The 15,581-nt window shown below is 41.1% G+C and overlaps 1 protein-coding gene across 1 annotated transcript; it reads left to right on the forward strand.

The window, feature by feature from the left end:
- Positions 1-2,169: 2,169 nt before the first annotated feature.
- Positions 2,170-14,101, forward strand: rtbdn (retbindin). Its single transcript, XM_075454497.1, has 6 exons — positions 2,170-2,454; positions 3,337-3,498; positions 3,641-3,740; positions 4,607-4,735; positions 6,951-7,047; positions 12,681-14,101. Exons 2-6 carry the CDS (start codon positions 3,339-3,341, stop codon positions 13,026-13,028), a joined length of 834 nt encoding a protein of 277 aa, XP_075310612.1. The 5' UTR covers positions 2,170-2,454; positions 3,337-3,338; the 3' UTR covers positions 13,029-14,101.
- The last annotated feature ends 1,480 nt before the right edge of the window (positions 14,102-15,581 follow it).

The following is a 15,581-nucleotide window of genomic DNA, read 5'->3' on the forward strand; positions in this document are numbered from 1 at the left end:
GCTGTGTACTATCTTTTAATGTTTTTTTTTATCTTGAGACAAGCATAAATATAGACCTATGCCATTGCATTTTTAACCAGTTAATTTACTGGCTGACTTTTTCTTCGATTCACCTGCAACAGCACGGGTGCCTGTGTGATAGGTAATCAATAGGTGGGCATCTTTCACGTCTAGTAGATATGAATATGAAAAGGTGTACGACACTGGTGAAAAATAAAAATAACTTCCACTAATGGTCCAAAAAGTTTTCAAATTAATGTAAGGGTGGTTTTGGCCTGTTTCAAAGAGGACTTGATACTCATTATAGGCGCATGGAAACAACTTTGCAAATCTTATCTGAACTGGCAAAGCTTAAAACGATGTGAGTCAGTTTCTAGATATGACATAGTATTCCAGAGATTCCATGAAATAAATAAAAATTCTGAGGAAGAGCTCTCTCCATGTTCCTCTTGTGGATGCTCATCGTAGTTGTTGTATTTGTCCTTGTGGTTTGTTTTCAGATAGGACAACTACTTCTTCTAGTGAATTACAACCATTAGCGAACATAGCCTGTACCGCCACCCTCTGGCAACACCCTGCACCCTACTTTATTCCCTTCAAAACAGTTAATGGAAACATGTCTGATTCCCATTGCTTGTGGCCTTTCAAAAGTTTGCTTCAGATTTGCTTCGCGAGTGAACGACAATTTTAAGTCATTGCGTCACACATCTGCACCACTGCTCCTGTAACATCACCAACAGTTTTTAACTGGGCGGACTGTCTGCCATCTTGGAGAAATGGGTCAGTAGAACAAATCAAAGAAGCTCTAAACAGTTAATGACTCAACAAGGATGGGTAATATTGCATGCCAGCCGAAGGCCTGCCTAAAGCTCGAACATAGGCAGTGTCCGAACCTTGTTAAATGAGAACGAGGGTGCACAGAGGGTTCTGTTGGCCTGCTTTGTCCTTCCTCTCTCAGTTCCCTGAATAGCTCTTGCACAAAGGATATCGTTATTCCTCCTCTAATTACCAGATGAAGAGCTGTTTGTCTGCATGCCTCTCGCTCCTGCGCTCTCACCCCTAGAAATAAAGTGTTCAGTTGTGATGACTCTCGGCAGTTATGAAACAGTCTGGTGGATAACAGGCCCCAAGCAAGCCCTTGTTTCCTCCTTTGGGTCATGTAGTGCGTATCTGGTTCGTATCTCCACTGAGGCCATTTCAGCTGCACTCATTCTGTGTGTTTATTCGATGGCTAGTCTATCCGCTCTCTTCCTGCTTCTGTTGCCAAAAGCAATCATGTCTAAGACATGTCACCAGTTTCACAGTCTTGCTTTGAGGCGAATGTATCTAGGCCACACAACACTCTCCATCTGCTCTCAAGGCCAGAAGCCTTGAGAGGGCTCTCAGAGCCAGAGAGAGATTCACCCAACCAGGGATTAGGTTGGCACAACAGGTCCAAGGGAAGGTGAGATTAGAAGCCAGACGCAATAACACACAAACAGGGCAAACAGCTCCTGTGACCACATAACACACCATGTTCTGTACTTTGGGGTGGACACTGAACAAATTTGAATATCTGAACCGTTTGCCAGAAGAACTGATGATGCCAATGATGCTCTACTGCGTTGACCCACTTTCAGTGGCACAGGTGCCATAAGAACACAGGTGTCATAAGAAGTCCATTCAGAAAAAAAAGATTAACTGAACTCTGTCTTTAGTAGAAGAGGGATTTTGCTTCTCGTGGCAGCTTCCAAGTGAGTTCACTGCATTTTGTTCCACAGAGATTTGTGTTCTGTGCCCTAAGCATATCATACAGTATTAAATCTCAGCTACACCCTGCTCTGACCCTGTCATCTGGAAAAAGCCCTGACCTCAGTGTGTTTCCCTGTCTGTGCCATTGGACAGACAGAGCTTGGGGAGGACAGGTGTGACTCAGCACCACCTGTTTTGTAGCCTCTGAAAATGAAGGGCGAAGCATCAAATTTGGGGCTATTTTAACCCTAAATCAATTTGACAAATCTAATTTCGGTGTTTCCGTCCTTACAGCTATACTTGGGTGGTTGGAAGGAAAGCTGTCAACAAGGAGGATTTGGTAAACATCCTATTGGGAGATTAACAAGGAGGGAGCCCAGTCTTTTCTGTGTATGCGTGTGTTTGTGTGTGCGTGCGTGCAAGAGAGTGGGAGGGAGGGGAGAGAGATAGAGAGGACTTCCCAGCGTGTGGCAGATGGAGGGGGTGAGGCTGCTGGTTGAAGGGACTGAAATGTCCTTCATATAAACCGGTGACAAAGTAGCGAACAGTGGCCCCCGGGGCAACAGAGATCACAGCCAGCGCAGAGAGACGCATAGACAGCGACAGAGAGAGGAGGAGACCGGAGCACAGAGCACCGCGTAGCAGCCGCTGGATCCACAGCAACCGACCGGAGAAACAACAGAGGAAACTACTTGCAACGGAGCAGCATTTCACCCACGGCAGGTACAAAAACAAACAATCAAACGAACGATTTTTAACTGAGCGAGATGACGCGCCACCTGATGTGAATGGTGTAGCTGCTTCTGTATTATTAGACTATAAACAATACATGTTTAGTGGATAAAAATGTCATTTTCCTGTTGCAGTCGACAAAATAGCTTATCTGTCTTTAAGGGTCTGGGGTCTCTAAACTTAACTCATGAAAACAGATTCACCTTTCTTAATCGTTAAGTTGTAGCTCATTAGGCTGAATTTTCACTTTTGGATCTCCATGGATACAGTCTAATTATGCAACATATGAAATAAGTTGCTGGGTTTAGATTGTTTCTTCATGCCAGTTTCGGTCAGCTGGTTTAGTTAAATTACATCATTTCATCAGTGGGATGATGTATGAAAAATTCCTTGTGAGTATCTTAGGCTTTATATTTGTAATATTTCAAATATTCTGCCTTTGAAATGTGTTATGGGTCTCACAAGTGTAAAAATCGGGGCCAAACCCATCCGTTCGGGGCCACGCGGCCAAGTCCAGACAGATTTGTTTAAGTCGTGCTACTTGTATGTAGGTTAGCCCGCAGCCGCTCGTCAGATTAAACGACTACGCATGTCATCCATCTCAGCGCGGTGCTTCAGTCCCAGCTAATTAGGCTCACCCTGTCTAGTAGGTCATCATCCTGCTGTTGGGGTTCTCTGTAACTCTCTGAACCCAATAAACAATAATGATACCATAATGACTGTCCCCGTGGAGGCATGGAAGTAGCTTTGATTATGATTTTTTGACGTTTGATTTATAACAATTGTGTTTTATTGCATGTAATCTGTTTTGCTACTGCTGATAATACCCTATCACTGTGTTAAACTCATCTCCAAACCTGTTTGTGTCTGCAGACATGGGTGTCACCTCTCCCCTTTCGCTACCAATTTGCATTTGTCTGATGGCTGCGCTGATTGGCGGAACACGCTCAGAGGGGGTGTGTCTTCAAGACGGCAAGCACAAGGCCACGCCCAGCCCCGAACAGCACTTGACCGAGTGTGGGCTGTATGCCGATAGTGAGTGTTCGCTTTTGAAACCCTGTATGATTAGTGGAGTAATGATGAAAATGTCTTAAGACGAAAGACTAAAACAAAAAAGACTGAAGTTGATGACAAGAAGAAAGATCTGAAATGTTATTTTCTGTCCTTGCTGTTGCAGATAGCTGCTGCACCGAAGAAGGCATCCAAGATATTGCCCATGTTCCCTCCATGAGCAATAAGAATGAACCCTGGGACAAGTGTGGGCCTCTGAGCCCTGAGTAAGTCTTACCCATCCCTCTGGTCCCCTTCAATTTCTGTATAGGGGCAATGATCAGTACTGTTGATCATCATATCTGATGAAAAATCTAATCCATTAGATGATTTATTGATTGTTACAGCTCTATGCAGTCTTTTAGCTTTTTTTTTTTTTTTTGGTTAATTATTTTCTCCTACGTTGCCTTCTTATACCACTCCTCTCACTTTATCAGTAATCTCAGTCACGGCGGTCTGTTGCTTTCTGGAAAAAAATATTCAAAGACCCAATTTCCACAACCTGTCAAGCACCAGACTTTGAATTTAACAGAGGTTGAACATGAAGCTGATAGATCTCGAAAAGTTAGAGGAACTTCGCCAGCCCCAAAATCTAGAAAGGCTGCCCCACCCATAAAAAGTGGTGATTTTTTACTGGTGTAAAAAAAAAAAAAAAGCTCATCAGCACATCTGCTAGTTTGTATCTGATACAGTGTTGTCCATACTCTTTCAGTCAGCACATCATTATTATGTTTGTGCAAAATACAATGCATTACCTTGTTTTTAGCTTCTGTTGCTAAAAATAGCTGGCTTGGTCAGTTAGCACAACAATGAGCAAATCCGGCTGGGTCTCATTCTCAACTACCTAACTGGGAAATGGAACACCGCGTGACTTAATCTCAAAGGCTACTTGCACATATAAAGGAATAGCAAACACAGCAGTAAGGTAATAACAGCAAAACCTGGGCACACACATACTGCATAATACTAATCAACATTTTTATTTTCTTTGCCTTGACCAGCTGTGCTGAGTCAGGTTCGGTAAGCGTTTGAATTCAGTCTCCGCTATACTGTGCATCATGTTGGTACAAACCCGTTCCTTTTCTTTCCACAGGTGTGAAGGCTTTTTGAAGCGTGTGTCATGTTTTTACCGCTGCTCCCCTGATGCTTCCCGCTGGCCTCATCCTCATCGCCGCTCGTACATCCAGGCTGTGCCACTTTGCCACAGCTTCTGCCGTGATTGGTGAGGCTGCCAAATACACAGCCAAGCAGATCTAACTCAGAATCAGTACCTGTCATTCTACACATATAAGACTGTCAAGGGAGACATTACTATATTGGGTAACAACAGCATTCTGTGCCAAGACAAAGTACCCAGTAAACAATATCAAAGTGTATGACGCAGGTAAGACCATAGTTATGTCAGGTCCTTTCGTTGTAAAACAGCTGCGCTGAGCATCTATGCTGGAGTCATGAACAACAAGAGAACCACTATTTTCTTTTCTCAAGTTTGCTGTGTTAAAGACGTGGAATAATCTTGTAATATGTCAATGAGAATGTCATTTCATGGGGATGATTTTAACATCCAGACAAATCCTTTTGTCTGAGTAGTCGTGACAAAAAAACGAGAAATGGATAATGAACTCTCATTAGTTAAATGCACGATTCATAGATGTATTCTTACACTGTATGAGCAAAAGATACGTCTGAAAGAATAGTTTGACATTTTGAAAAATAGGACTTTTTCTATGTTTTTCCAAGAGTTAGATGAGAGGAAACATATGATTATTACATTTGTAAAGATTCTATCAAGTTACTCCCAGAAGTATGTTGTCTTAGTTTGGCACAAAATGTCAGAAGAGCTAAACTGGCTTAATCCAAATGGAACAAATCCACCCACCCGCACCTGCAACGCTAAAGATGTACAAAATCCGAACCATAAAAACAGCACCTTGTTTTATGCAGTTATATTGTCAGCAAAACGCTAAGAGGTCAGTGTTTCCAGAGTCTCTATATAACCTCATAACCCCACATTAGGCTTGTCATATGGGAAACGTTGTAGTATTGAAGCCTATTAAAGGTTTGGCATTAAGTTAATACATGCAACTCATAACCAGGAGTAATTGTAAATATTTAATATCAGATGTGTTTTCTTTGACACCAGCTACAATTTGGAAAGTGTATCACCGTGTTACATTTTAGAGCAGATAATCTTTTGTGGTATGCTGCAGTGTGGTTTTATTAGGATTTGCTGCACTCTTTGCATTAGGGGCAGTCAGATCCATCATCATGACAGGTGCAATTAGCTGGAAAGATGTCATGTGAGAAGAGATCTGAAAGACACAGAATGCATGTTTTACTATGCTAAAATGGGATTTCCCTTTAGATGTCGTTTAAAAAATGATATTACAAGGATGATATTTTGCGACTGTTTGTATTGTCAATTTTTCATCGCACAAAAGGCAAATTATGGTTAAAATCTCTTACATTGATTATCATAAAACTAGCAGTGATGTTTCACATATCTCATAAAACTACAGCTTTGTTATTTTTTGGATGAAATGTGGGCTGATTACTCAAACAAGAAATAAAATGTACAGTGTGGAGCTTGAAGGCATATTCCATTGAGGGTTGTGTAAAATATTTAGCAATCAGTGTCTTAGCTGTAATAGACAGCACTCAGAGCGCTCTTAGTTTGGGGAATTAGGGAGGAATCATCATGGGCTAGTCAAGCTAGCACTGGCTAAAAATACGTACAAGACCTCGTAAACTTTGAACGAATGCTATAATGTGATTTTTTTATAACTTGGCTGTGCACAGCCAACAATCAATTGTCGATTGTACTGTGGCTGCACACTACCAATGCAACACAGGTGTTCTTCAGCTGATAAAAAGATGTTGCTAATGTAAATACTTGTCTAAGGCCAAAGTGAAGTGGTGTAAAAATCCATAATGTAATGTTTGTTCATACTGCTGTAAGTTTATGAGGCTTGAGTTTTTCAGATAGCAAAAATTCACTCTTTTCCTGTCACTGTTTTGACCAGTTGCTAGTTTGTCTCACCCATCAGTTCCCCTCTCCGATCCCCTAAACTGAGAGCAGTCTGATTGCTATCTAATGCAGTTCAGACACTCATAGTACAGAGTACCCATAGTACCTAAAGTACTAAAAGACTTCCCACAACCCCCACTTAAAAAATGGAAGCCTCACTTCAAGAGCTAATGCAAGCTTTTTCTGTCTATTTTCTGTCTTTCTGCTAATCTTTGCTAATCATGTAGCATCATATTTAGCATACAGACGTGAAAGTAATGAACTTTCCGTCCTCTAATCTAACTTTTAAAGAGTTAAAAACACAAACTTCCCCAAATGATAAAAACTGGTTCTATCAGGGAAACAAATATTCAAGAGGTTAGGAGGTTTTGCCATTTAAGATTTTTTATGTTGAATTATGTTTCTTCAGGTTTGATGCCTGCAGGATGGACATGACATGTGCTCGTAACTGGGCCAGAGACCCGAGGGGACAGAACTGCACTGGAACCTGTGTTCAGTATCAGCAGGTACGTAATTCAACTATAGCACATTTTGTGCTACTTCAGTACTTTTATCTATGACCAAATACCATCACAACTAAATATCCTAAATCACAAGTAAATAAACTAAAGATCCATCCTGTTGGCTGAATAGTGTAGTGGTAAGATTGCCACCTTTCATGTAGGTGACCTGGGTTCAAATCCCCTCTACAAAAGGTAATAACCTCCAGTAGGGGTCCTTAGGCAAGACCCTCTTACCCTACCTGTAAGTTGCTTTGGATAAAAGCTTCTGCCATAAACATAAATATGTTCCTATCAGCTTTAGCTATGCTGACAGGCTAAACTTATATATAAAAGTGGAGCGTAACCAGCTCTTTTTGTACTGTAGTATTTGTGAGAGTGTATTCATATCCAAGCTACTCCATCTGAGGACGAGTCATTGGTTTGAATCCCTCTGACTGAGCTCATTGTCATCTGAGTTGCATGCTCCTGGTCGACAGTCTGAAATGGTGTCGCAGTGTGCGTGGTTAAGTGAAGGGTTAACAGTGCAGGGCGGCGCTGTGGGCTGGAGCGTGAAAGAGTTTGGTCGTGCATCGTTGGGCAGAGGCCAGCTGGGTGATTTAAAAAGAAGCAGAGTGTAGGTGGTGGCTGGTGCGCACCTGAGGCCGGCAACTCTCACACATCACACTGTCGTGGCGACAGTCAATCCGATAGGAGTGTGCGACTTTCTCTCTTTTCTCCCTGTTTTTACTGCCCCTAATTATATCCTTCATTCTCTCCTCCTTCTAATAACTCTACTGGATATTGGACCAAACGCGGAAATGACAAATTTGTGGTAAAAGAGGGACCAAAAAGAGAGAATATCAGTGAGGGAGTGTGTGTACGTGGACGTGCGTCTGTGTCCCTGTGTTGGCCCATTTTCATGTGGGGCACCGCTAATGCCGCAAATAGGCTCCAAGAAATGTAAGCAGCTCTAAAATCAGTGTATTAAACAGCTCATGAATACAATTTGAAGGAAGTGGAAGCAATCAGCACAAATGAACAGCTCACCCCTCTTAGAGAGAGCGCACAAACAAGTGGCAGTCTCTCACACTTTTGGGGGTAGCATCATTAATGCGGTTGTTTTTTTTTTCCCTCCAGCCAGCAGAGATGGGAGATTTCACAGAGGGCTGCTTTGTGGTCTGAGCTAAAGCACTTGAGTTCACCTCAGACATGCTGCATGGGAAAGCAAAACTGCAAACATGCATAGATCAGCGACCGTTCATCCGTCTGGCCTCACTTTAGAACCTCTCACAGCCCCATCTCACCTGATGTGGGTGTATGTGTGAGACTGTAAAGCAAAAACAGACACAGACGATCTTTGTGAAATGCTAACTGCAGTAGATGACAGTTTGCATAACATCAAGCGAATACATTTAAAGGAACACAAAGCAACACATTCGCTGCATGCAAAAATCCCTCTGGCACTCTCCGTCTCACTCTCTTTTTGTAGTCATTAGTTACATCTTTTGCCAGCCAAGGTCTTATTCATCTCAGTATTAGACTCTCTCTGCCTCGGATTTTCTGGGAAAGAGGTCTGCAAACAGCAGCCATGGCTGTACTGCATGCCGGCGCTGCCAGAGTGGCATCCATGGATTACATACAGAGAATTACTGGTTTTATAGTACGTATGATTATAAAAGAAATACAGTTTATGAAGACTTAAACTGTAAGCAGGACTTTTTCTCAGATATGCTTGCCAGCTTTGTTCCCAACCATCGTGTGCCATTGCAGCAATTGTAACTATAAAGCACACCTTTTCTTCTCTGGCATAACCCAGAGGGTAATCCTTTGTTCCTCAGCTAAAGATAATCATGTGCTGGGAAGAAATCAGTCAATTCAGTTTCAGCTCAATTTATTTTAGCTCATTCATAAAGTTGCCAATTCATAAAGTAATCTCAAGGCACTTTAAAGAGAAAGTAAACAGGTTTAGTAAAGTCCAATGGGAATCAGATTATTCAATCCAATTAAGTCCAAATCATTGTGAATGCATTCTTATTCAGTCAATTAAAAAAAAGTTGCCTAGAAGAGAAATATATAGGAATATACAAAATCATTTTAGTTCTTTTTTCTTCTTTTTCTTCTTGCTCGTTTTCTTCCTTGTAGAATTTCATTCATTCCATCAATTCAAGGTAATCTTTGGTCTGTGATCGCTATCCTTTCAAATGTTGAATCTCACAAACTGCAGTTTATTCGAGAATATTATCAGCATCTGTTGGCGGATTTTGAATTTGCAGTTTCTCTAGGAAAACATGGGGTCTTGATATTCTAAATTCTCTACATTTATTTTCAATAAGATAAACGATAAACATAAATTTACAGTGTCAAAACTACCAACTCCCTTGGCTAACACTGTCACTGTCGTTGATGAGCGCTCTAAGCAGGAGTTTGTGCCTATTTCCAACCCGATGTCACGACAGATTGTGACATAGCAGTTCACGTATTGCCTGTGTGTAGATGGCCACAAACTCTCATAAGTAAGTTTGAGAGGATGGTGGGAGGTGCTGATCCATGTACCTTTGTGAACCAGCAGTCCCTTTGCAAGAGTTAACTGATTCGCAACACTGCCTGATAGACAACAACAGCCTACGGGATGCATAACCATCTCATGATTTGCAAGCTAGGGTTTTAGGCTTTGGACAAGCCTTTTCTCGTTGAGGCTGGGCTGTTGTTTTTGTCTTCTTTTTTCTTCTGTACACTATGTGTAGTGCCACAGGTTTCAGGAGGGCATAATTAAGTAAGAAAAAGGAAGGGAAGGACAACACAGAGCCTGGGGAAGTATCTCTTATCTTCCTTATTCGATCACAGCGTGTCATCGAAAGCCACTTGTGCTTGCACTGAATTAACTTTGGCAGCAAACCAAGTCTGCCCGAGGAAGGACGTTAATATTTGTGTGTGTGTGTGTATGCTACAGTGCGTCTTGTTTTGGCCAATGTGATAAGTGCAAAGTGTCAGACGGAGAGCATATGTAGCTAAGAGAAATAGCCATCATCCTCTTTGTCCTTTGAACACTGTAAACATATTACAGTTTCTTCCTCTCAGAGGCCCCTGTGTGACTGCGTCTTAATCCCCCAACAGATTGGAGGATGAAAGGAGGCAGACCTTGGAGTGGGGGTGTGTAGCAGAGAAACAGTTTCTATGAGAGGGTTACAATGAGCACAGGAGTAAGCAAAATATAGAAAATGTTGTGGGGGGACAGAGTGGATTTGGGGAATTATTAAGCTGTGTGTGTGTGTGTTTGTGTCACTGAAATTTTACTGATTTGCTTTCTTGACTGTTTCTAGCTAAACAGCTTAATCTGGGATTTTGTACCTTTATGCATCATCCCCTTTAATAGCCACTTGTCTCGTTAAAAGGGAATACAAATTGTGATGCTCCAGAAACCATAAAGCTAATGTCAGCTATAATTGGATTTTTCCTCAAAGAGTAACTTTACAAAAGCTGGACGCTGTAATGAATATGCTGTCAGAGAGCAATAGAAAAGGTGATGGCAGTCGCTTGTCTCATTAGTTTAAGCTGTCTTTCCACTCTGTGGGGCATGCTAGAGATGTCCTACAGACACAAGAGCAAGTTTTTTTCTTTTATTTGCACTCAATGTTGGTGACAAAAGCCACTCATGAGAGCAGCTGCCAGGTGTAAGCTGACCCCTCCAACACCTGGCAGAGGCAAAGTGTTTTCAAGGCCAGAGAGAGGGCAAAATAATTTCATTTATTTCAGTGGATACAGCAAGGTGCAGGCTGGCATGGAGAAGCATGAGGACACAGTGCTTTTTCTTTTGTAGCATTCTCTCTATCAACCACTGTCCAGCATGGCAGCCACCTTTCAGTTCAAAGTGGAAATTTGGACCACAATTGAATGGCAAGTTTACCAGGATTTAACACTTTGATATAAACATTGCAAATTCAAAGTGGCACAAATTGCATGTACATCTGTCAATATTTATTTTGATTACATGTAACGTAATCAAGCGTCCTCCTTTCAATCAAATCTGAGATCCTACTCGTCCTACACAACTTAGTCATGCACCATGCAAGTGCTGCTGGCTTCAATTTCGCAAACGTGCCAGTTTAATGTCAACAGGTGTTGTCTGTGATGAAGCTTAGGAGCTGTACTCAGGTCAAAGTTGTATAAAGCTATCCTGAGATTTCCATGTTGCCACTGATTACAGATAGGGATTCTTTGTTTAACCTTTATTTAATCAGGAAAGGCTCTTAGGATTTCAAATCTCATGCTGAGAGACAGGGGCCAAAACAGGCAGCAGCTCAGATCTGCAGCAGATTTCATAATATTGCAGATAAAATTTGTTTACAGTATCAAATACAAAATAAGCCTGGACTTGTAAATATCAGTGACAGTGAAAATTTGACAAACATTAACCATCATGCTACTTAAAGTAAGAGTGTGTAACCATTGCTGACATCTAGTGGTCAAATTGAAGAAAGCAACCATCTCAAATGCTATCCACCTACAATCTAATAACAATTAACATCTACTGTATATCCCCTGTGGTGGAGACAACAAGCAACTTCTTCGTCAGCTAATTCAATTTGGGAAAAGCCACATCAGTGTTTATTCTTATTGTTTTATGTTGCTTATCTCGCTATCGCTTCGATCCTTCATGTTTTTGCCTTTTCAGTGAGATCAAGTCTCACGTCGCCGCCTGTTCTTGCAGTGCATAATAAGTATGATCCTGCATTTCTAAAAATGTCCACCCTCAAACTTTCCAAAATTCCCAAATTAATAAAATCATTTCAATCCACTGAAATACAAATGGAAACATAGTTTTTTATAGTATTCATCGCAGTTCAAAACAGGAGCTATATTAGGCATCCATAGCATTTAAAGCTGGTTGAGCTGAATCCCAAAATATTTAATTTAAGTGTAGGAAGCAGCATATTTAAATGCTCTTTTTTCTCATTTCAGTACAAGCTTATAAGGTGATCATTCCCTGCACTTTTCCAAAGGATGTAGATCTGTATGTCAGATGAAAGGAGACTGAGATTGGCTTTGTACTTAAAAGAAATATGCCAAAATTTAGTTTATGGCAGGACAGAGTATACCATCCAACCCAAGCACAGAACGTGCAGTGATGTGGGAGGTGTTTAAGGTTTGCGACGGACCTCTGATTCATGACACACAGTATCCAATGTGTGTAAGCATTGCATAGATCCACGAGTGTAGATGGCATCTCTTTAATCCAGCTCAGACAAAAATAGAAAGACGGGAGTTCATTCTAAAGAAAGAACCCAATTTCCATGTCAGTTTCCTCACTTTTTACTGGATAAAGGTAAAAGAAAGAAAATGATTAATCAGAATCAGAGGTGTTGATGCTTAGATGCTGACTCAGATTCAAAGCCCTGAAAACACAAGATAGCTGACAGAGAGGTTGTGGGACAGGAGATAAAGCAGCAATCCACCAATCAGTAGTAGCACTGTATGAATGTGTGTGAATGGTTAACTGTATCTTCCACAAAAAGGTGGAATTTTGCATGCAAGACATTTTACATTTGAGACATTTTGCATGCGAGACATTTTGCATTGGAGACCTTTTGATCGAGGCGATGAAGCCATGAGATGGCCCACTTTTTCTCTTCAACTCTTCACTTGTGTTTGGTCCGCAGATGTACCAGCATGGCAGGGATCTCTGCGAGAGTCTGTGGGGTGACGCCTTCATGACAGTGGAAGACGACCCACAGGAAGTGGGAGAGTCCGGAGAGTTTGGGGTAGAGGGTCGCCCCTGCGGTTGCCTGACTCTCAGCCCTTCGGACAAAGACGTGATTGCTGCCCTCAGAGCCCAGCAGGACGACCCGGAGGAACTGGATACTACCAAGACCGGCCTGCCTCAGTACCGAGCCCCATGCAAGACCAAGCTGCCTGCGCAGGGAAAGGTCGGCCGAAAGGGAAACTCTGTGCTGCGCAAGCGCTCAGTCGAGATTGAAGATGTGGAAGGGAGTGGGAGCGGCTTGTAGATGATGATAGACGGCAACGTGTTTAGAGATAATTGTCTAGTTTCCAATACACAAAAACAAACCCTTGAAATGGAGTTGTAACCTAAGCTTATCGAACTCAACTTAACACACAAACTTAAGGTCACATTATCACCATCACATATCTCAGTGATTTTAAACAATACTGCTTTTAGAGAGACTTAAAAGCTTGTAACACTTTTAATAGCATCTTGATTTGATTGAATAGCCATGAAATGACCAATAAAGATACAATTGAATGATAATAGAGCTTTTAAAGGTAAAATACTTATTTTTGCAAGGGCTCTGTCTTCATCGATTGATATATCCCACTATTGTTGGACCAATGTTTAATTACCAGCTAAGGAAAGTTGATTAGATTTTTTTTACAGAGAATTTGCTTTGTATGATTCAGCTAAACGTATCACTCAACATTACGATATGACGTGTTTGAAATATTGCATGCAGTAGAAGCCCCGCAGTCTCAGCCCATGTGCATGAATCCAATATGTCATCCTTAACCTTCACAGTACTTTTCATGACTTTAGTGAAAAACATAACATAAATCACCACCCTGCTACTGTTATCAACCAACTAGCTGACTTTAATCTGTGCATTAGTTGCTTATTAAACACAGATCTTACTGTTGTGATACCATACTGTGCAGTGTGCTTGTCCTGAAGTAGTGGAGATGGTCACACAGTGTAACCATGATCATGAATGTAACTTACATTTTCTTACAGAGACTACTGCCCTGAATGTGAGGGATTTGGTGTGATAATGACAGCCGAGAGGTATGCTAAACAGCTGAGGAAAGGTTGAATATACACAAAAAGAATCCACAGAGGCAGCATCCGTACCAGATAACGTCGCTCTGGTAGTTTGATCATCAATCTTCTCTGAGGGGTTTTCTTTTATAATTAATGTATATGTAGACTGAGGCACTGATAGATGTAAATGTTTTGTTTAAAAAAAAAAGGGAAAACTGATTTGTCTGATACATGGTAAGCTTGTTGAAATTGGTGTTTCTGTGCTTTTCTTTACATTCTCAATAAAGACGATATTTCTAAATGTCACGCCGGGTCCATGTCATTTGTAACTCCTGGGAATAATGAAAGATAATTATTTACACCAGATATTATTTTGACGTGTGTATACAGAGTTTTTAGCCGAAATTACAGTTTCTGTTCAGTAGTTGGTGACCCCCTGGCAAAATTAAATTCACCACACTTGGAGAAAAACATCCAGAAATATTACTCAAAATGATTCCATATAACAGCTTAACATTCTGTTTTTTGTAAAACACGCTTTTCAATGGTAAGTCATTTTTCACAACAACTAGAGGGGGAAAAAAATCACGAACCAACCATCCTCTAAAACTCTGACAGGCTTCACGAATAAAAGACAACGTTTTCATCAATCTGGTTTCAACCTCCTTGTGTAACGTTTGACAGATCCGGGTTCACAGGATGGAGCCTTGTCATGGATCATTTACTGTTTGCTGGCCATGTCATTGAGTTGACATGTCTTTCCAAAACAAAAGAAAACGAATGCTCTTTCCTCTGCGGCTTGAGACATTATCATCCTGAAAAATGAGCTCATCACCACCACACCTGGTTTGTACTGATGGAATGAGGAATGTGTCCGCCTGTGCATTTACTGTAGAGGTAATGACTGCCATCCTCCCATGTCCTTTACCTGACATCAACCCCACACCAGAGTTGATCGTGGAAGTTTGTTATCTTCAGGCAGTCATCTGTATATGTTTCATTGGACCTGCAACAAATTAAAGTTTTAGCATCACATCCCTGTCCAAAAATAATTTTATATCTGTCAGGTTTCCGATATGTTCCCCCCAATGTTAAACTCATTCCTACGCCCTTGGCGATACATTACTGATCATCATTTTAATATAATCATCCACAGTCTATGTCTGCTTCTCTTTAGCCCGCTGTAACCTTGTTTTCTTCTGTTTAGGTGTTATTTAGTGTTGGTGATGGTTTATGTTTGGCTTCTCTGGATGGAAATCCCATTTCCTTCAGCTGGTTTCAGGCATTTGCTTTGAGTTTCCTGTCCTGACACTTTGACGTCTTCCTTGGTTGACCTGTGTGTTTCCCTTTCACAACTTTCCCATTTTGTTTGTTCTTACTCAAAATTTTAGACACAGCTGAATGACTTTTATAAAGGAGCTTTAGAATCAGACAGTTCTCTTGTTGGGGGCATGTTTTCTGACAATAAGCCAGGTTCAACATCTTCTTAAGCTCTGCGAGCACTCTCTTTTTGACTGCAGATTAATTCACATATTTAGGCTTGTGAAGGTATTTGCTTTAGAAATGCAAATCAAAATGACATTTCCTTCTATTTGATCTAAAACAAATTTGCCGTTCATATATAAAAAAGTACAACATCATTTTGGGGGCATGTTAGGTAGATTTCTGAGTGGTTAAAACGCTACTTATGCATGCTTTATAATTCAGGTTTACCTTTTAAAACCATTCATAAGAACAATTTTGGAGTTTTAGATTGCGCAAAAAATCATCCCCTTCCACAACCTTT

Source organism: Odontesthes bonariensis, chromosome 21, assembly GCF_027942865.1.
Source record: "Odontesthes bonariensis isolate fOdoBon6 chromosome 21, fOdoBon6.hap1, whole genome shotgun sequence".
NCBI lineage: Eukaryota > Metazoa > Chordata > Actinopteri > Atheriniformes > Atherinopsidae > Odontesthes > Odontesthes bonariensis.

Coding starts and splice junctions, on each gene's coding strand:
- rtbdn (XM_075454497.1), top strand. CDS start 3,339: ATGGGTGTCACCTCTCCCCTTTCGCTACCAATTTGCATTTGTCTGATG. Junction 3,499..3,640: donor GTGTGGGCTGTATGCCGATA/GTGAGTGTTCGC, acceptor TTGCTGTTGCAG/ATAGCTGCTGCACCGAAGAA. Junction 4,736..6,950: donor CACAGCTTCTGCCGTGATTG/GTGAGGCTGCCA, acceptor ATGTTTCTTCAG/GTTTGATGCCTGCAGGATGG.